General features: G+C 38.3%; 1 protein-coding gene across 1 annotated transcript; it reads right to left on the bottom strand.

Moving 5' to 3' along the window:
- Positions 1–730: 730 nt before the first annotated feature.
- LOC121234706 (ALA-interacting subunit 3-like) lies at positions 731–8,264 on the bottom strand. Its single transcript, XM_041130765.1, has 8 exons — positions 7,772–8,264; positions 5,223–5,281; positions 5,031–5,105; positions 4,834–4,947; positions 4,492–4,562; positions 2,944–3,241; positions 1,795–2,084; positions 731–950 (listed from the first exon to the last, which is right to left on the bottom strand). Exons 1-8 carry the CDS (start codon positions 7,857–7,859, stop codon positions 896–898), a joined length of 1,050 nt encoding a protein of 349 aa, XP_040986699.1. The 5' UTR covers positions 7,860–8,264; the 3' UTR covers positions 731–895.
- Positions 8,265–21,431: the final 13,167 nt, after the last annotated feature.

The raw sequence follows: 21,431 nt of genomic DNA, 5'->3' as shown, positions 1-21,431 counted from the left end.
GAAAGACCCATCAAGTTCGGGTATGTAAATTACTTAATTTCTCGAGTTATTTTACTTGGACGACAATGGATCTGCCGTGCATGCTCTTGTAAGATCGTCCATTGTGGTAAACTAAACTAGGTCAATGATATCCTACAAAATGCTCAAGAAATATTACATCTTTGCATATGGCTCGTAGAAATATGATTTATATATGTATAATATATGAATGTAAGTATATCTTGCATGAGAAATTCTTTTGCAACAAAAGAATTTCACAAAAATAAACTCACAAACTGACGTGATTTTATGTAGTACGTTAAATTGTATCGCTACTTTGATTGCAAATATATCTAGATTTGAATTCAAGATCCAGATATTTAAGCACCAATTACCCCCCAAAAAAATTCAAGTTGATGAGATCTTGTGAGTTTAACCAATTAATTAGTATTTCAATATAGTTTCGCAACTTTAGGCTCCCTTGCTATTACTCTTTGTTATCATGTTCATGCATTTTCATGGTCTTTTTCCTTCCCAGTTTTTTCACGGCGCTCCATGATCATTAATGTCTCTGGCTCGCTGCTATCTGCAACCATAAGAAGCTATGAGCAGAATATGGGTCTCACATTCTTTCAACATGGGAAATAAGTTCTCATTAGAACATCACACAGAGATCCCACCACAAAAAATCATATAGATACATATAAAACCAAAAGAGCAATAATGGTTTAAATTCGAAACATTGACTGTATCTTAAAATAAAGAGCTTGTTGCATATCTATCCAGAAAATTTATCAACAATCTCAGTGCTGTTCACGCAAGTATGAAGTGCACATAATATTACATCATAAAACATTGTCCACCACAAAATGCACGAGACAAGGTATCAGGCTATCAGCAGTGGTCCGGAAACTTTCTACCGCCCTCCCGGATTTCTGTTCCATGACAGGTATGAAGGATCACCAAGTCTCCTGAAAATAGAGAGAACAGAAAGTGAGATAAGTTGCAAGAAAACTATTTTGCCCAGGAATTCCGTCATGTATTCACATTGCTTCAATATCTTGGATTAATTAACCACAAGAACAATAAGATAATGGGGGCATTTTTTAATTATTGGGTTGGGGCCAATGAAATGAACCTGATCTAGAGCGATACACAGGATATTTGCTAATTTTAAAAGAAAAATATTTTTCGTAAGACTTCACTTGTAAAAAATAAATATACTTTTAAGGAAGACTAGCAGTAAGATATACCAGAGAATAAATGTGTCTTTCATATAACAGAAACAGAGCTGCTACAAAGGATGAGGAGCTATATAAGGAAATGTGGATACACTAGCCAAAGTGGAAGCTTTTTATTTATCTTTCTTCGTTCCTTTTTATTTATTTTTTTAGTTTATTAGATTAGTTAGTGGCCCCAGGGTGGATGGAGAGATTCAAAAGCTTCTATGTGCCTTCATTTGATGCATTAATCTACATAACTGCACATGTTTGCCTAGGAGCTAGTTGAGAGCCTCATAAGTTCCATGATCAAAAGGCCATGCCCAAATCATTTTGCAATTGGATAGAATGAGGTGAAAAGTTAACTTTCCATTTCACCAAACCCAACAAGTTTAAACCTGTGCAGTACCTGGATGCTAAGGCAATTAGGCATGGAACACTAGTTGACCCTAGCATGTTTCCCAGTGACCAGTCAAACACGTGTACAGTAGATTAGGCTGCAAAATAGGAAAGCTCACATGGGGCCACCTACCGACAGCCTCACTCTTATAGAGAGGCCGACGTAACAGGCTGAGTACGTGTTTAAGAAATTTACCTTGGCTTAACAAGATATACTACAGTGAAAGTCAGAGCCAAGACAAAGCACAACCCGCCAACAGTGAGATAAGCAATGCCAAGAAAGTCATTCTTTCCACCAAGCCAGCTAGTTGTAGAAAGCACAAGCTTCTTCTTGCCATTAAAGCTGTATGTATTGTAATTATTCTCCAATATCACTTGTATGATATCATTTGCCTGGAGATCCACCTCTATCTTCCCATACAACTTTCTGAAGGTTGGCAGAGCTGCGGTTCGCATCCAGACAATGAGGTCCTCCTGCTCACTCAACTGTTACACAAAACAGATCTGACCAGGTAAGCCATTTCCCACATTGAATGAAGCAAATTTAGGCAAGACTCAAAAACTACACCTAGTAGCCATTCAAATAAAACAAGGTGAAAGGGCAATTAGAGGTAAATTGTGCATTTGAATTTGTCTTGTAAAATTATTCTGACAGAATGACCATGAATGCTCGAAGGCAGTGCTATTTTAGGTGGGGAGGAAGAAAAAGGACGTTTGTGGAAGGGCAATCAGCATTCCTCCAGCATCTTTAGCAAGATCAATCAGCAAACGTTGCAAAAATCAGCTAGCAGGAGAAGGATTTGAGAGACAGTTTGTTTCTAAACATAGCAAACAAACGTCTCTGATGATTTGTCAGAGTTCCTTTAGAGTTGGGGAGGGTGGCCGAGGAGGGGTAAAGTAATCTTGAGAAAAGTTCCTTAGTAGGTTATGTGGCATCAGGAATTTAAAAAGAAAAAAAATTGACACGTGGAAATTCCTTTGCATAGAGCCTTTTTTTACCTTTTCTTCTTTCTGTGGGATATGCAATTGGAACGCACAAACTCAATATGAATTTAGATCATTATTTAATTCACATTATGTTCATACCAGCTTTATTTCTTTATTATTTTCCCTTTTAGAACTTTTAGCTATCTTAACCTATAAGGGTTGAGCTCTTTTGGTTGGTCAGGAAATCCTCTTGCACAGATCCTGTATACTGGAGTGACATCCCCTCGTAATGGAACACATTTTCCCTTCAATAATGAATATAAATGCTCCATTTGGTCCAGAAAGTCTAACTATTGAGCACAAATATGATAATGGTCATACATCAACTCTATAAGAATAGAAGTAGTGGAAGGCTTACTGGTGTAAGGGGATCAAGGGTGGCACCACCTTTAAGAGTTCCATTCTGAAAGTTGGTAGGATAGACATCTTTGCCAAACTTGTTCTCCCTATCACTCTTCCATGAGATACCCTTCTTGTTCACAGTCAATTGCTGGTTGTTGCGTGAAAAGCTATATGTGTCATTAAACAAACTCCAGGCGATAAGACCACAAGGAACAATTCGTTGCCCATTCGCCATATCTTCAGGCTTACAAGAGCTCACATCGTCAGCACTTGAATTTTCTTTCAACTGTGCATCACTTCGGCTTTTCACATACCTACATTATATAAATCCATTCGTAATGACCAAAAGTGAACTCTTTTAAGAACCAAGTATAAAGATACTGGAAAAAGATTTAAAAGAAAAAAAAAATATCACGATATATAGAAGTAATTGCAAAAGGTGAGATCTTGGGGTGTTTCTCTTGTAAGCAAAATAAAATTTTATTGAAACAAGGCATCGCCCAAGTACACAGAAAGAATACAACTGAGAACATCAAGTTCCAAACTAAGAGGAGCTAGATCTTGGGGTATTTGTTAGGGATTCCTACCCCTGCCTGATGTGTTTCTCTTTAAATTTATATTCCCCCCAATAATTGTGAGATATGAGATTGATGTTAGCACATAGCTGCCCTCATTCCTGAAGCTGACATATAGGGTGCCACAATGCAAGACACTTTCTTTCATTCTCAAGTCAACAAAGCATGTAACTTTTGTCCTTCGTGTGTCATACTACAGGAGTTATCAAATATTATCATTTGATCTAATTTTTCCGAAGACTTTATTTGTGGTGGAGTGCCTCACATAGGATCTGATGATTCCGATCCCAACCAAGTACGCAAACATGGGATAAAATTTCAATCAAGAACAAAAGGTGGTGCTATAAATGAAAACTACATGGTCGCGTATTTGTCAATGAGAGAGAACTACTACTAAATCAATATGGAAAGCACACTTGGGAAGGGGGGCAATCTGTGTGAATGCCCAGCCTGTCCCCTAGGATTTTTTTTTTTTTAATAATTCGACTTCATAAAAAGCACAAAATACCCAAGTACACGGGACATATATATAAGAAAAAGCACCCAAGTAGGGAGAATAGGGAGAACAAAGAGACATGATATCAAGAGATCGTGCAGACATGCTTAGTTGCTCTTCAAAGCCCACACTCATGCACACAGCCCCACACGCCCACCTGCAACACACCCAGACACTTTTTTTTGGGTAGGTAACACACCCACACATGCTTTGTTGATATACACATTCTCACGCACCAACAAGCAAGTCTTTGTGATGCTTTTCATACTATTTGAAAAAATAAAATATTGTGGCTACTTTTTTGGTACCTAACAATGACTACAGTTTAAGATTACAATGTCACAAAAACATATAAGAAGAAGGTGCACTCCTGCACCACAAGTCATCTTTATTGACAAGAATAACTACAAGATTTTTTAGATGCTATAACTCTAAGTAGCAACAATCATATTAAGCATATTTCGAACATATGACAAAGGCATGGGATGAGTACCTGCGATGATTCTGATAGAAATTGTCGAGTTGATAGTACACATATATAGGATGCTTCATTCGCTTCGGTACCTTCCATTTAAATGATAAAAAATAATAATTTTTTCAATTTTGTAAACTCAGGATTCAAGACTATCACTATAAATAAAACAGTATGCATGCTTATCAAAATAAAAAATAAAACACTATGAATAAGAACATTACATGCCAGAGATGATATGGCAGCTTCTAAGATCCCCTACTACTACCACCATAGCTGCTGAAGAATTACAGCAGTGGGAATAGCCCTCTAATTAAAGAAAAACAATAGCATAAATGAGCACTTGTTCCAGAGGAAGCTTACTGTTAGAGTTCGGCTGCAAGTTGTATTTTCAGTGGTTTGTATGTATTTGACCTTATCACTTCTTTTGTCCGGTGGTATGCATTCAGTTTCATACCGATCAACAATTTCAACAACCTGATAAAAGAAACAGATTTCCAAATAAACTATATGTGGAACAACAAATAAACCACAAAAGATTGGGTCATGCTTAGACATACATCCCGGGAAGCAAACAAGGAAGCAACTCCAATTGGAATGAAGACAACACTAACAAGCAGGAATGCTGAAATCACCTGCATAGAGAGGGCGGAGGGGGAGGAAGGGAGACAGAGATTTATGTTAATGATGATTGTCATGCATACTGATAATGTCACCTGCCAGATACTAAAACAAGCAATTACAACGCTCACCCATTTTGGTGTAAGAATTGGCTTGCATGCTGGAAGTTCCTGCTGAGTAAACCTAGAATCTGAAATTTTGTAAACGGAGCTCTCTTTAGTCAGTTAAAATTCCAGCCAAGTTTCAGAGGTCGTAAAAAATTACTTTAGCAATATCAGCAAAGATTCTAAAGTAGTTTAAGCATATAATGCTGATCCATGTTCTACAAAAGGAAAATCTTTTGAGGTTAAATCATTTTACCAAGCCCTCCTTCCTAAAGTTTAACTTTTTTTTCTGTTAGAAGAGCATTTGGAGATCCAAGGCACCTTTGAGGGTGTCAGTTTCCGGTGGACTGCATCTTTTAGGAAAAAATCTCACTTTGGATAACCTTCATAAGCATCATATTGTAGCAATGGATAGGTGTTACATATATAAATGAAATTAGCAAACTGCTGAGCAACTTCTTGATTGCAACATTTTTTTTTTCTCAATTGCAATATTACAAGAGATTTGTACTGTTTGGTCCTTAAGAGGTTTGGAGTAAACTAGGTTGCCTAAATATGTGGTGGAGCTTTTGGCATGTTGGAAAGGAAGATTTAGTCGGAACGACCTTAATGTTGTTTGGAATGTGATCCCTTCTTGTATATTGTAGAGCATTTGGAGAAAACAAAATGCCTGAAGTTCCAACGATTGTGAGAAGAGGAGTTCAGCTTTACAACTTTGGTTTCTTAAGGTCACTTTCTGAGTGGTGTTCTGTTAATGCCATCATTGATGTTTCTAACCTCGTACATTTTTGCACTCTTTTTCGTTGGCTTTAATGCTGATTGGGTTTTTCCTCTTGTATATTTCTTGTGTACTTGGATTGCACCCTTTGAGCTTATAGCCCAAATGCTTTAATGGATAAAACCAGTAAATTAAAGAAAAAAAGAAAATCCATGCAATTGTCACCCCTACTCGAAGTTTCATTTATTCGACAAAGCCTTCAAAAACTAGCCCACCTTTACTACCTTAGCTTGAAGACATCTAGATCAGCCTATAAGCAGCTTAAAACACCAGCATTAAATAAACACAATTCATCACAAGAAGACTTACAATTAATATGATTAGTACTTTGGAACGTTCCAGCTGTGAAAAACTAATTTATTCATTGAAAATATGTAAATATATGAAAATCTCAAAATTCCAAGCAAGAAGAATGGTAAAAGACTTGATAGGTATAAACCAGTTCTAGGATTAGATTAAAATAAATTGGGTTATCTCAATATATTTTCCTGAGTTCGTAGTCATCCATCTTGAACACTAGAAATGTTACTAATTCAAGTCTAAATTTGATTATGCTTGGGGTGGGTGATATTCTGGTGAGGTACCTAGGTCACATGGTGTGGGGTTATGGAAAAAAATATCAAAGAGGATGGCATTTTTTCCAGTCACACTAAACTTATGGTGGCCGATAGCTCTAGGACTTTTTAACATGACTTATGGTGTGGTAAAAGGGCCCTCAAGGAAACTTTCCAAAAGGGTACAGTATTGCATGTGCGCTAGGTGTTTTAATGGTCAATCTATTGAAGTTCTCCAGTGGTTCCCCTCGGTGGAATGTTTTTCGAAGAAACTCATTACTGAGAGGTTGGTGCTTACATTAAGTTCTTTAGTCTCTTGAACTCTACTAGATTATGTCTTGGGGGTGAAGATAAGATTTTTGGCCACCTTCTAACAAAGGGATGCTCGCTGTTCGACATTTTCTTGTATCAATACTGTTCGACATAAGTCCTTACACCTCAAGATAGCAACCACTTCACTTGGAGGAGCATTTGGTTAACGAAGGCACTTCTAAAAGCAGTTTCATTCTCGATGCTCTATCCCTTCAGGTAGCTTCTTTAGATTTTAATAGGCTAATTTTTCATGATTTCCTTGTCTCCTTCTCTAGATCTGCTTTGGTGTTCATTTTGTATACTTCAGGGCAGTTATTTTTTTCAAGAGAGAAGAAAAGGTCAAACCAGTTACAAGAATAAAAGCCAAGCTATTAACTATAAAGCCAAGATAAACATGAATAGAAAGTTAAATCGCACTTTAGCGACAGAATTAAGTGAAAGCACAAGCCTAAAGAGATTCCAATATATGTATATAATTTATATGTGCGTTTGTACTAGTAAACAAGGCACAGATAATTTCGATCCATAACAGAAAATTGTTAATTTAACAAACCAAAGTAGACCGAACCCCAAAAGGCCCACAGATAGGCGAAAACCGAGCTCATTAACGCAATCAGACACATCGCCTGGAACATAAAAACACTGATATCGCACAAAATCCTAAAAACTAAAACATAAACCAAGAAAGGTTTTTGAAAAATAATTCATCTGGGTTCCTCCCAATTACAGTCAAAAAACATATTCGTGAATTTTGGAACTAAAACTCACTCAATAAAAAGTATCTAATTATAAATCGAAAAAGCAAAACAGATGAAACTTATCTACCAAATTGCAAGTGGATATTTAGGAAACAGACCAAACCTCTGCACGTCCCCCCCGTTAGATAAAACAAAGAACCATGAAAAAAAACAAAACTTCTGAGAGGAAATTACACTTGGGTCGCTTGGAATTCCTCCTGGGAGCTGACGCATCCGCCGATCCAGCGGCCCCCGAGCTCGACGATGCAGTATTTGTACTCATCACAGCCAAGACTGTTTCCTGCTCTGTTTTTTTTGTTGAATATCAAGATTTAAAAGGAAGAACACGACAACCCAGAAAAGAGAGTGAATTAGAATGAAAAAGCCTCGAGATTTCAGACACACAGAGACAGAGAGAGGGTATTCGGTTGTTGTCGTCGCTGTTGTAGTTATCGTGAGAGAGGGGGGAATGGGGTGAGGTGGTGGTTTGGCTTTTGGTACTGTTTTGACTTTTGAAATGATGAACAGGTAGCTGAATTTTCTCTCCCCGTCTTTCTATAGGAGAGACTCTGGAATTGGTGGTCAAACCAACCCAATACAGCAGACGCGGTTGGACTCCGGAATCGGCAGCTGCAGTATTGTAATTTTCTGTTGATTTTTATATGACAGATACAGGATGGGAAAAACAAAAACACAGAAAAATATGCATGATTGTGAAATAAAAGTCTTGAAAAATCAGAGTTTTATTTTTTGAGATGTTGTTAAGTTAAAAATATGTTTGGATTTCAATTTTTTTTTTTTTACAAAAAAATACTCTAATTAGTCATTTTAGATTTTAACATCTTAACAATTTGGGTTAATAGGATATATTTTAAATAGTTTTATGTGTTTATTAAATAGTTTTATGTGTTTATTAAATTACTTAAAATATATTATAATTCAGATTAAAAAATTTAAATGAATGATAATTTTTTTATAAAATACTTAAAATATGTTTTATATTGATTGTGGGTTTATTTTTTTTTTATATTTTTAAATTGATTCTTGTAGTTTTCAAAAATTCCAAAAGAGAGGCTAGAGGTATGTATATCAAAATATTCCCTCTATCTAAACTATGCTAGTTTAGAGGAAAAAAATTTACATTAACACATATTTGTCATGTTATAATCATTTAATGAAATAAATGTATTATATATATGCAATTTAAAAAAAAAAGTGAAAAAAAAAACACAATCAACATGTAAGGTAGGCATAAATATAAAAAACAACCTTAGGACGAAATATGATACTCCTCCCCTTTCCAAAGTTGTTCGGAGTGTTCTATTATGAGTAATGATATATACACAATATATTATATAATAAATTATATAATAATATTATAAAATAAAAATATTTTTATAAAATAATGTTACTTTTATATAATGTTTTATAAAAATATTTTTCATTTAAAATATAGTTGTTAAAAATATTATAAAAAATATTATGTGTAAATCATTTTCTTTCTATTATTGTGTGGGCCCAAAACTTGAAACTTTCTTCATTTTTTAAATAAATACTGGTAATAAATAAATGGAAACTTGGTTCAAATGTAATCATAGGATAGGGGCAAGTTCTAGATCTGGACTCACCAAGAAGGTGTCAACTTTGTACGCCTATCGCTTTGTGAACGTCCTTTCATTATTTCTTCTCTTTGGCACATTCCAAGTGGACACGCAACCACATATTAGACCCTCCCCCGTATATCTCGATCTGAGTCCCCTATAACATATTTATAACATGTTTCATATCACATGTTAATGTAAAAACTGGCACAAAAAAGGAAGAAAAAATAATTTTCGATCCACTGCGACAATTCAAATCTCGATTAGTGTGGTCTAGAGCTCCCAAAGACAGTCCGGTACAACTGTACGACATCCGTACATACATCCATGACAATAAAGAGGAGATAAATGTAAGAAAAATAAAAGAAATAAAAATATACAAATTTACTTAGTTTGACATAGTGCCTATGTTTACGAGTCATTTGAAGGATAAATTCACTATAATATGATTGTTTTACAATCTCTCATTTTCGATGTATAATGGAAATTGGAGATCTATTTTCTAGTGGAGTTCTTCTCTCTGGAACTCTCGTTCTCGAGTTGAAGAAGTTGAAGAAGAAGTCGAAGTAGCAGTCTGCCCTGAGTCTAGAAGAAATCCCCCCTTTTCTTTTGCCCTTGTCCTTCTTTACATCACATCCCTCCCTCTTTTATGTCACATCTCTCACTTTCCTCCTTACACCCTTTCTTTTTTCCAACCTTTTGTCCCCTCATTTACTCCTTTCTCGCTTCCCTCATGATGAGAACCCCACCCTTAGCCTGGGCTTGGAAGACCATATTGAGCCTGTGATATTTTATCTCCTTCAATAGGTTTTAAAATGAGGGCAATTTTATAAAATGATGTTATTTTTATAAGTTATTTTACAAAACTACCCCTCATTTTAAACAAAGTTGTGTAGAGTGTTAGTAAAAATGAAATTTACATGAATTTAAAGGGAGACAAACCGGGGTGATTTAGCCACTATAATCGATTTTTGCTTTATCGAAATTGCCCGTTGTTGGTTGCATTCTCTCTTTTTTCTTCTTTTTAGCGCATCAAATTGCTTGATCAACTTATATTGTGTGGCTTTGACTGTGTGGGTTGATCGTTGATTGGGACATGAAACGTGTGACCTTGCATGGCCAAGCAACGTCTGAACATGCATGGTTGACCATTTGTTAGAGAGGGTAGTCGAGTGCATACTTGCTTGCCTATGTACATGGCAGGGTGGTTATCCGCGTGCATGGCCGAGGGGCTTAGAGTAGCAGAGCAGTGGCTGAGGAGCAGTGCGTCTAAGCAGTGACTGAGGAGCTAGGTGTCCAAGTAGCGGTTGAGGAGCCGTGTGTTCGAGCAGAGGGACTCAAGCCGAGTAGTTGCTCAGGCCGAGCACTTAGGTGGCCCTATTTGTTTGGCGGGTTGTTGCCCACTTGTGTGGCTGAGAAATGAGCCTAGTCGAGGAGGGTGTGCCCACCACTGGGTGGTCGAGCAAAGTTCATGGCCGTGGAAGGTGTGCCCCCAACTGGGTGGCCAAGCAACACACCATGTGGTCATGTACCCTTTGCGTGTGGGGTGCACCATGTGCACTGCCACCATGGATGAGGACATCGACGGTCCATATGGTGGCCGCCAGAGTCCCTGTCGTGCCACAGTGGGGCCAGGCCGAGTGGTTTTTACCACGTGCCATCTCGTGCACATGGTTTGCATGGCAGAGCCACCCCCGTGGGGGGTGGTTGGGGACCATCCCGGTGGGGATAGAGGATGCTGGTTGTCCACATGGTGGCCGTCAGAGTCCCTGTCGTGCCACGACGAGGCCAGGTCTATTGGTTTTTACCACGTGCAATCTCATGCATGTGGTTTGCATGGTTGAGCCACCTCCGTGGGGGGTTGTTAGGACCATCTTGGTGGGGACAGAGGACGTTGGTGGTCCACATGGTGGTCATCGGAGTCCCTATCGTGCCATGACGAGGCTAGGTCGTATGGTTTCTATCACATGCAATCCATGCATATGGTTCGCATGCCGGAGCCACCTCCGTGGGGGGTGGTCGAGGACCATCCCGGTGGGGACTGAGGATGTCGGCGATCCACATGGTGACTGCTGATCCTCCCCACTAGGCTCACAACGGGCTGCCATGAGCATCTCAGGCGCACATATGCGCACAGTGCATAACGTGCACGATCATCGTTGGCTGCCCAGCACGGCTTGGACAAAGATTGTGTTAGAGACCCCGGTCTTATCCCTAATACTAAGGACCACGAGCTTGCCTTGTGAGGATAATGACCGAGTGACCTTGCCAACTTGTCAACTTGCTTAGCCTTTAACAAAAGGTTGATGCTTGAGTGATAAAATGATGAGTATGATGATGAAATTGGGTAGGCTAAGTGTTTAGTGGAGGCAAATCAATGTAGCCGACTAGACTTGCCCTTGAGTGTGACGCCAAGATGATGGGCTAGGGTTGGATGAGTGAGGTGAGGTTAGGGTTTTGGGTGATGGGTGGCTAGGATTGGCATGGCTAGGATGAGGAATTAAGGTTTAGGATGCAAGGCAACTAGGGTTGCCGTGGGCTATGGGGATGGATTAGGGTTTTGGGGTGCAATGCACTAGGGTTGCCAAAATGGGAGTGGTGGAATTAGGGTTGGCGAGTTGGAGGGAGTTGGCTAGGGTTGGATGATTTGAGAATGGATATGAAAAGATTCTAGGATGGAAGGAATCTCGTAGGATAAGTGGAGGATTTGGTTTTGACTAGGATGGCAAGTCAATGGTTGACTTGAGAGATTTTAGGAATAAGAGATTTAAGGAATTGAAGAGGATTGGAAGAGTGGAGTGATTCAAGGGATGGAGGGATTCTAGGGAAGTTCCTAGAATTAGGGGATGTGATTGGATTGAGTCAACTTTTCTTGAATTAAGTAAGTTTCCAAAGAGGACTCTTGATGGACGACTAGGATTTGAGTGGGTGGAGGCTATATGTATTTTGGCCAGGGCTTAGTTGGATGAGGAAGGCTAGATATGGTAAGTGATAAGTATGGGAAGATGGAAGGCAATTAGGGCTTCGGCTAAGTCAATGGTTTTGATGGATGAAGGCAAAACTCATAAAAGGAAGTAATTACCTTTTAAAGGCTTGAGGTTGGCGCCTAGGATTTTATGGAGATGGGAAGATTTATGGGCAAACCAAGTATGGTAAATATGACTCACGGCTAGGGCAATGTATTTGAGGGATGAAGAACAATTATGGGAAGTGAGTTATTATGGGAAGTAGGGCAACACTAGGTTTGGTCGAGTGGTGTATGTGGGCAATATGGCTAGGGTTTTATGGAGGGGCAGTAAGGTAATTTATGGAAGGTGGACTAGGCCAAACAATGAGGTGGTTGACTTTTGTAGGTGGCAAGGATCAAATGGATAAATGGGTTGGTTTGTTGGCCGAACAACACAAGGATTTCTCAAGCACAACTCAAGAACAATGCACATAAAATAATAAGATCAAAAGATAGAAAATGGAAGACAAGAGATGGAATGAAAAATACTCATAAGATTAATTGATTCTTAGGGATTCACGAATTGCACCTTAAAGATGAAAATAACAAGATAGATAGATTGAATCACACATATTCACGAATAGCAATGTGATGATTCTTTACTAGGGATTCATGAATTGCACCTAAGTAGCCCAAGTGTTAAGCACTGAAGGATGGTCTCAAGAATAAGTTTACCCATTTAGGGAATTTGCCAAAGGTTCAAAAGATGTAAATGTAAAGACTAAGGGTCATATTTATAAGGATTACAACTTAGAAACCCCCAATAGGTCTCTTGAAAAATAAATAAATAATAGGAAATAACATAGTTGGCATAGGCCAAGTTGGCCCATGGCATGCATGAGCCCATGGTGGGCTAGGCTGGCCCATGGCATGGGCCATGAGCAGGCTGACATGGTTGTCAAGGCTGCTTGTGTGTGTCTGGCATGGCCCAGGCAGGGGCCTAGGCACTGGGGCTGCACTCTGGGGTTGCTGCATGGGCAGGCTGGCACGGCCTAGGCAAGGTGCCTGGGTGTTGGGCTGCGCTGGCTTGTGTCAAGTGCTGGACATGCGCGCTGCACCCGTTGGGTTGCTACGCGCGCGTTGGGCAGGCTTGGCGTGCTGCGCACGCTGGCCTGGTCAATAGCCTTACTTGGCATCCTGGGCGTGCCATGGCAGTGCCCATGCATGCTTGTGGGGCTGCTGTGGGGTTGTCTAGTCTTGTCACAGCATGGCTAGTGACTTGGTCGTGGGCCACAAAACTTGGGGTCTTGACATATTGTCGACAGTCGACATGGTGGCCATAGACAGGTTCATTAGGCTTGTGGTGGGCTTCCGCAAGCCTACCAGGTGCGTGGCAACGTGCGCCCATTGTGTACTATGCATGGCAATGTGCATGCCATGCACAGTTGGTGCTTGGTCGTGTATGGCATTGTGCACTTAAGTGCATAGAAGTGCATAGTACCCGCCCATGTTCTTGCCTCTCTTTTTGCACAAAGCACTTGCAGCTCAAGTGGCAGAGGAGCTTGAGTTCCCAGCCTTAAACGTTAGGTGCATAAAAAAGAAAGCACTTAAGTGCACAGTGCACTTAATTGCTTGGGCGAGGAAAGGTTTACATGCCTAACTTTTTACAACAATGTGCGATAAACAAATAAAAATTGAAAAGCAGGGAATACTTATTTGGGAAAAATTTATCTGCTCAGTCTGAGATGACTTTGTAAGCCAGAAAATCATCATTCTCCCACTCCCGGTGTAGAAAATTAGTCGGATCCCATAAACGGTGCCAATTGTTAATGCCAAAAATTGCACAACAGGTTAGAAGGGAAGAAAAAGTAATTTTCAGCTTGCTGCGACGATTCAGACGTCGATCGGTGTGGTCTGAAGCCCCTGGTGACAGTCTGGTGCGGCTATATAGCGTCCATACATGGCAATGAATAGAAGATAAATGCAAAAAAAAAATAAATGAGAGAGACACACAAATTTACGTGATTTTCTACATCCATAGGTCGTTTGCAGGATAAATCCACTATAATATGATTATTTTACAGTCTCTCATCCTCGTTGTACAATGGAGATCAGAGATATATTTTCTAATGGAGTTCTTTTCTCTGAAGCTCTCGGCCTCTGGTTGAAGAAATTGAAGAAGAAGTCAAAGTAGCAGTCTGCCCTGAGTTTGGAAGAAGTCCCCCCTTTTCTTATGCCCCTATCATTCTTTACGTCACATCCCTCCCTCTTTTATGTCACATCTTCCCTTTTCCTCCTTACACCATTTCTTTTCCCTATCCTTTTTTATCCTCCTTTACTCCTCTCTCACTTCCCTCTAGATGAAAACCACACCCTTGGGCTGAGCTTGGAATGCTATATTGGGCTTAAGATATTTTATCTCCTTCAACAAGTTTTAAAATGAGGGTATTTTTATAAAATAATATTATTTTATAAGTTATTTTACAAAAATACCCCTAATTTTAAACAAAGTTGTGTAGAATGTTGTGAAAAGTGGTGTGTTTATCATTTTTCATATCAATATACAACAACAATAATTACAATTTTACTGTTAAAAGCACCTATTACCTAGTAGTTCACAGGATGAGAGTGTTAGAGGGAGAACAATCAAATAACATAAGTGATTCAGCTGGATGGCAAAAAATTTAGAATTTGAGTGTACCAAACTCAGTTAAAGTCTTCATCTGGAAAGCAGTTAGTGAGGTCCTTTCTACCAAGAGTAATCTGTACAAAAGAAAAATAATTGAAAACTCTTTCTGCCCAATTTGTGAATTGTTTGAGGAGACCACATATCATACATTATGGAGTTGTAGTGCATCTTCTGATGTATGGGCAAATTCACTGAGCATGTTAAGGAAATGGGGATGTACAGAAGAATATTTTTTCAGTTATTTGAAAAAATGATGACGAGATTACAGACAAAAAAATGGAGGAAGTTGCATATATTTTAAGAAGGATTTGGTTCATAAGAAATAAATGTGTTCAAAGAAAAGTTTGAAAGCTACAGAGCTATTTTTAATGGTGCAAAGGTTAACTTGGAGGAGTATCAGCAAGCACAAGCTTCATCAAGGGAGCAAACAGGTAAATCAAGCGCAATAAACAGAACCACCAGATGGCAAAAACCAGGTAATGGCTTCTTTAAAGCAAATTAAGACGTAGCTCTAGATATGGGAAATTGGTCTAAGTCATGATATTTGAAGGGGATGTGATTAAGGATATTCAAAGGCCCGAGTAGAACTGGTCATGGTATGACCAGATCATTGAGGACATCAAAACAACTTTTAGAGAAAGTGCAAGCTGGAGGCCAATGTTCTGAATATTGTACCGGATGTCGTACCGGTCAAGACATTGAAACGAAATATTTCGATACCGGTATTGTTTCGTATACCATTTTGGGATAGTCAATATATGAATAAATTATATATATAAATTATATTCCAAAATAATAGTCTATATATGAATAAATTATATATAAATACATATATATATAAATTAGCTTGTAATTTGAAAAAATGCAAAAAAAAAAAAAAAAATTAAAGGCCGAAATATAGGTCGGTACGGCCAGTATTTAGACCAGTACGAAATGTATATGATATCTGTACCGACTCAGTGGCCGGTACGACAAATACCGGCCGTACCATCTGGTACGGTATGAGATTAAAAACAATGTTTAGTATACACCAAGAGATGAGAATAATGCTGCTCATCAAGTGCTTAAACTAGCTCTATTATGTGAAGATGAGTTAGCATGGTTAGAAGAGGGTCGAAATTTAATTAAAGTCCCGTTTGGATAATGAGATGAAATGATATGGTTTTAGATGAAAGTTGAAAGTTGAATAAAATATTGTTAGAATATTATTTTTTAATATTATTATTGTCTTAGGATTTGAAAACTTTGAATTGTTTATTATATTTTATGTAAAAATTTAAAAAATTGTAATAATAAGATGAGATAGGATGATATAAAACCGTAAAAGTAGTCTTAAGAGTTGTTTTCATTTTGAAAAGCATTGCAATGACTAATCTTTGCTTAACGAGTGAAGTATTGATTTAAAGAAAAAGTAGTTTCTTTTTTTATTAATTGCAAAATCAGTTTCTAAATCCTCTTAAATTTCTAATTTTAGTAATTAGCTCTTACAAATGAATTTACAATTTTTATAATTTACTTGTTTCTTTCATCTCCTGTACCGATCAAAATATGACGCATGGCATATAGTAATTTGAAAATTTGAAAGTTATTTAAAAAATGATATAATTGAAAAGAAAAATAAAATATGCTTTAAGAAAATATAAATAATATAAAATTGAGAAAAATAATTTAAATTCTTTTTTTACTATTTAAACAAAATAAAAATAAAAAGAATTAAGAAAAGAATAAAAGCAAGAATGGCCGATCCTGAGGTGGCACGCAAACCACCACTAAGAAGATTTTGTTGTTTTATTCTTTTTTGTTTTAATAATGTTTTAGCTTTTGATTTTTGGCTTTTTATATAGTTAATTTTTTTAATTTTTCTGTTTAATAATACTTATATTTTCCTAATTTAAAAATATTTTTTAGGTTTTTAAAGTGGTCAAAGGGAGATACTATTACAAAAAATATATAAATTCAATTAGTTAATTGCTAAAATTAAAGACCCTAGTAGCTTTTTACAAAACTATAATAACCCTGGATCAATTTTGTAATTAACCCCTTCCCCCTAGTCTAAGTAGCATTCTTCATGGGGTTAAGAACAAGGAAATATTTAAACTATTCTCTAAACTTTCTCTGTGGAGAAAGACCAGGTGAAGGAAATAGTCTCGACTCACTCTGTTGAGTGAGGGAGGAGGACTCTGTCCTAGCGTTATTACCCGTAAGGTTGGGGTAGGTGACAATGGAGGATTTGGAGAAATTGTGAGATAAACTACATCTCACGGAGGAGGAGAATGAGGTTATTGAGGTGAATGCAGAATATATGAGCAAGGTGACAGAGAAGGGGAATAAAAGGATGGTGGGAAAACTGTTATCGGACCAAAAAGTGAACAAGGAGGTGATTAGATCAACTATGAACAAGATCTAGAAACTGGGAGGCTCTTTCATTTTCTATGATATTGTTCGAAATATGTTTGTAGTATCCTTGGAGAATCAAAAGGATAGACAGAGAGTTTTGGAGGGCAAACCTTGGTTATTCGATAACCAATTGTTTGTATTGAATCCGTTTGATTGTCTTACTCCTCAAAAGACGAGCTTCGACTATGAGGAGTTCTGGTACATCTTAACAATCTACCATTGGCATGTATGATGCGAGAAGTGGGGATGCAGATTGGAGCAACGATTGGAAGTGTGAAAGGAGTAGATATAAGGGAGGATGAGATTGGGTGGGGAAGTTATTTACGAGTTAAAATAAAAATAGACCTGAGGAAAAAAATTACAAGGGGTCGAACTACTAATGTATTGGGCAACAGAATATGGATTCCTTTGAACTATGAGAAACTCCCTAAACTGTGCTTCAAATGTGGTAAAATTTGTCCTAGAGTATAAGGTTGTTTGGGATTGGATGGGAGTAATGACAAATCCCAATATGGGGTATGGCTTCGGGCTAACCATACTGGAAAAGGGAAGTTCTTGGAGTCTCCTAGCAACAAATATAGTGAGAAAATGGGTGTGAGTAATAGGGATTTCCATAATGAATCTTCTACCGAGGAAGGTGGGGCTAATGAAGATAATGCCAATACATAGGGTGTTATGGAGGCAAGTGTGGTCGAGAAGGAGGCAAAGGGGTTGGGAAAAGGGTCACTGGGCTCAAAGGGTGGAGATGAACTAAAGGTGTTTGATAAAAATATTGAAAGAGGAGAGGAAATAGAGAGGTTTGACAGGGGTGGGAAGCCAGTTGAGGAGCCCCTGGTGACTAGTGTAATGACTAGTTTTCAGCATCTAAATTATGACAAAGAGATGGCTGAGAATGATGGGGGTGTTGAGAGGAAGAGGTGGAAGAGAATGGCTAGAGTTGTGGGGAAGAAAGGTGAAGGAGACTCAGTAATAGGAGGAAAATGCAGATTGAGAAGTGAGGGCTCTGATGAATGCAGTAAGGGAGTCTTGAAAAAAGGAAAAATACATGATGAGGATAGGGCATCTAGGAACAATTTGATATTGGTGGAGGCTGCTAGCCAGTCCCACCAACAACTATGAAAATACTAAGTTGGAATTGTCGGGGGCTTAGGAACTCCTGGACCGTTCAAAACCTTCTCATGTTAGTGAAGGAAAAGAAACCCAATATGGTCTTCTTAATGGAAACAAAGTTAGTAGCATGTAAAGTTGAGAGCATCAAGAGGAGATTGGGATGGGATGGATGTTTTGTTGTTGACTCGATGGGAAGGAAATGGGGCTTGGCATTGATGTGGTGCAGGAAAATGGATGTGGAGATAATAAACTTTTCTCAACATCATATTAATGCTACCGTTATAAGTGAAGAGAAGAAATTGTCCTGGTTGTTTATTGGATTCTATGGGCATCACGAGGTTAGTAAAAGGAAAGGAACATGGGATTTATTGTCTTTGTTAAACCATTCAATTGAGAAGCCACGGTGTGTAATTGAGGACTTTAATGAGAACTTGTGTCAAGATGAAAAGATTGGTGGAAGACCTAGGCCAGAGGCTTAGATGGTAGAGTTCAGGAAAGCCTTAGAAGAAAATAGTATTTTTGACTTGGGGTGAAAGGGGAATAAATACACTTGGAGTAATAAGCATGTGGATGGTACATTTACCAAGGAGAGGCTTGATAGAGCTGTTGCTAACCTCCAATGGTCTGAAATTTTCTGTGATAGAGTTGTGGAAGTTTTGACAGTAGGTCAATCTGACCATAAGGCATTACTCCTAGACTTGAGACAACAAAACTTTGTTAATAAAAAGAAGAGAAGATTATCTAGATTTGAAACAAAGTGGACAAGGGATGAGGAAGGAGATTTAGTGGTAGAAGGGGCTTGGGAGAGGTCTAGTGCAGATCAAAATCCATGCAAAAATGTTCAAGGAAAGCTTCATAGATGTAGGGGAGACCTAATCAGATGGAGTAAGTTAAGAGCGAAAGAGGCTGCTTTGAGTATGAAGCATAAAACTGAAAGGTTGAAGAGGGAATAGGAAAATGAGGGGCCACATAATGTTGAACTAATAAAAAAGCTGCAAGAAGAGATGGGATCTTTGTTGGAGCAAGAGGAATTAAAATGGAGACAGAGCTAAGAAAACATGGTATCAATTGGGTGACAAAAACACCAAAATTTTCCACTCATGTGCCACTCAGAGGAAAAAAATCAAATAAAGGAAATAAAAAATGCCCAAGGTAGAATGGACACTAAGCAAGAAGGGATAGAAGATGTGTTTTATGATTACTTCAATTCTATATTCTATTCAACACAGCCAACAATAGAAGCTATTGAGGAGTGTCTAAAGGAGCTGGAGCCAAGAGTAACAGACCTGATGAATGTAGAGTTATAGAAGGAATTTACAAAGATTGAGGTGGAGGAAGCATTAAAGCACATGGGGATCACCGAAATCCCTTGGCCTTGATGGTTATGGAGCTTGTTTCTATCAATCCTATTTGAGTACTGTGGCGGAAGAGGTGAGTAGGGCAATGTTGAGTTTCCTAAATGGGGAGGGAGAGATCGATGATAGTGTTAATAATATTTTCTTAGCTTTGATCCCCAAAGTTAAAACCCCTCGATTACTAGTGAATTCCGACCAATTAGCTTATGTAATGTGCTATATAAACTTGCTTCAAAGACACTTGCTAATAGGTTGAAAAAAGTATTGCCTGTCATTATTTCCAGCAAAAAAAGTGCCTTTATACCGGGAAGGCTCATAACGGATAATATGATGATAGCCTATGAATCTTTGCACACGATGAAAACAAGAGAAAAAAAAAAAGAATTGGCAGCATGACTCTCAAGCTAGATATCTTAAAAGCCTATGATAGGAAAGATTGGAGATACTTGAAGGCAGTAATGAGAAAATTGGGATTTAGGGATAGATGGGTCTCTTTGATTATTAAGTGTGCTACTACTGTGACATACTCAATCCTTGTTAATGGGGAACCTGGGAAAACTCTGAAATCAACAAGTTGAATAAGACAAGGGGATCCCATTTCCCCCTACTTATTTATCCTATGTGCAAAAGATTTAAGTTCTTTGATTAATGCAGCTGAGGGTAGAGGGGAAATAAGGGGAGTGACTATTTCAAAGGGGGAACAAGATTAGCCACTTACTTTTTGCTGACGATTGTGTAATTTTTGGGAGAGCAAAGGTAGACGAGTGGATGAAGATTAAAGAATTACTGAAGAAATATGAGCAAGCCTCGAGTCAATGCTTAAATATGCAGAAAACTTCTATGTTTTTTAGCTTAAATACTGCTGGAGCTACCAGAGCACTTATTCAGAAGGGCAGTAGGGGTATCCATATGTGGAAGTTATGAAAAATATCTTGGCCTCCCAACCATGGTTGGTAGATCACAGTATTTCAATTTTAGGAACTTGAAGGAAAGGGTTTAGGCTAAACTTAGCAATTGGAAGAACTCCTTCCTATCACAAGCAAGAAAAAAATTATTATTGAAAGCAGTGGCTCAAGCAATACCCACGTTTTCTATGAGTGTTTTTATACTACCACAAAAGCTTTGTAAGGAAATAGCATCCCTCTTGGCACGATTTTGGTGGGGCCATAAACAAAATGAAAAGAAAATTCAATGGAGAAGTTGGTTTAATATGGGAGAATCAAAAAGTAATGGGGGTTTGGGCTTCCTAGATTTTGAGTGCTTTAATAAGGCAATGCTTGTAACGCAGTGCTGGAGAATGCTGAAGCAACCTGATTCCTTAGTGGCTAAGGCAATGAAAGAGAAACATTTTAGGAAGGTGGGGATAGTTGATGCAAAATTGGGGTGGGGGCCTTCATTTATATGGAGAAGCTTGTGGTCATTGATGGGGTTAGTGAAGGAGGGGCTGCTATGGAGAGTGGGAGATGGAAGCAAAATACATATTTGGAAGGATAAGTGGTTGCCAACTCAAACCTCTCACTATGTGCAATCAACCATTAAAAATATGCTTGCTGATTCAAAGGTGCAACAACTAATTGGTACTGAAGCTGGGGTGTGGAAGAAGGATCTGATCTTTGACACTTTCAATGGTGAGGAAGCTGAAACTATTTGTGGTATCCCCTTGAGTAGATAGGGAAAAATGGACAGATTAGTGTGAGGATGCTCTAAGGATGGTAAGTTCTTAGTTAAGAGTGCTTATCATCTAGAACATGAAAAA

This window comes from Juglans microcarpa x Juglans regia, chromosome 6D (genome assembly GCF_004785595.1).
Source record: "Juglans microcarpa x Juglans regia isolate MS1-56 chromosome 6D, Jm3101_v1.0, whole genome shotgun sequence".
Lineage (NCBI taxonomy): Eukaryota > Viridiplantae > Streptophyta > Magnoliopsida > Fagales > Juglandaceae > Juglans > Juglans microcarpa x Juglans regia.
This window is presented reverse-complemented; position numbering and strand designations above follow the sequence as displayed.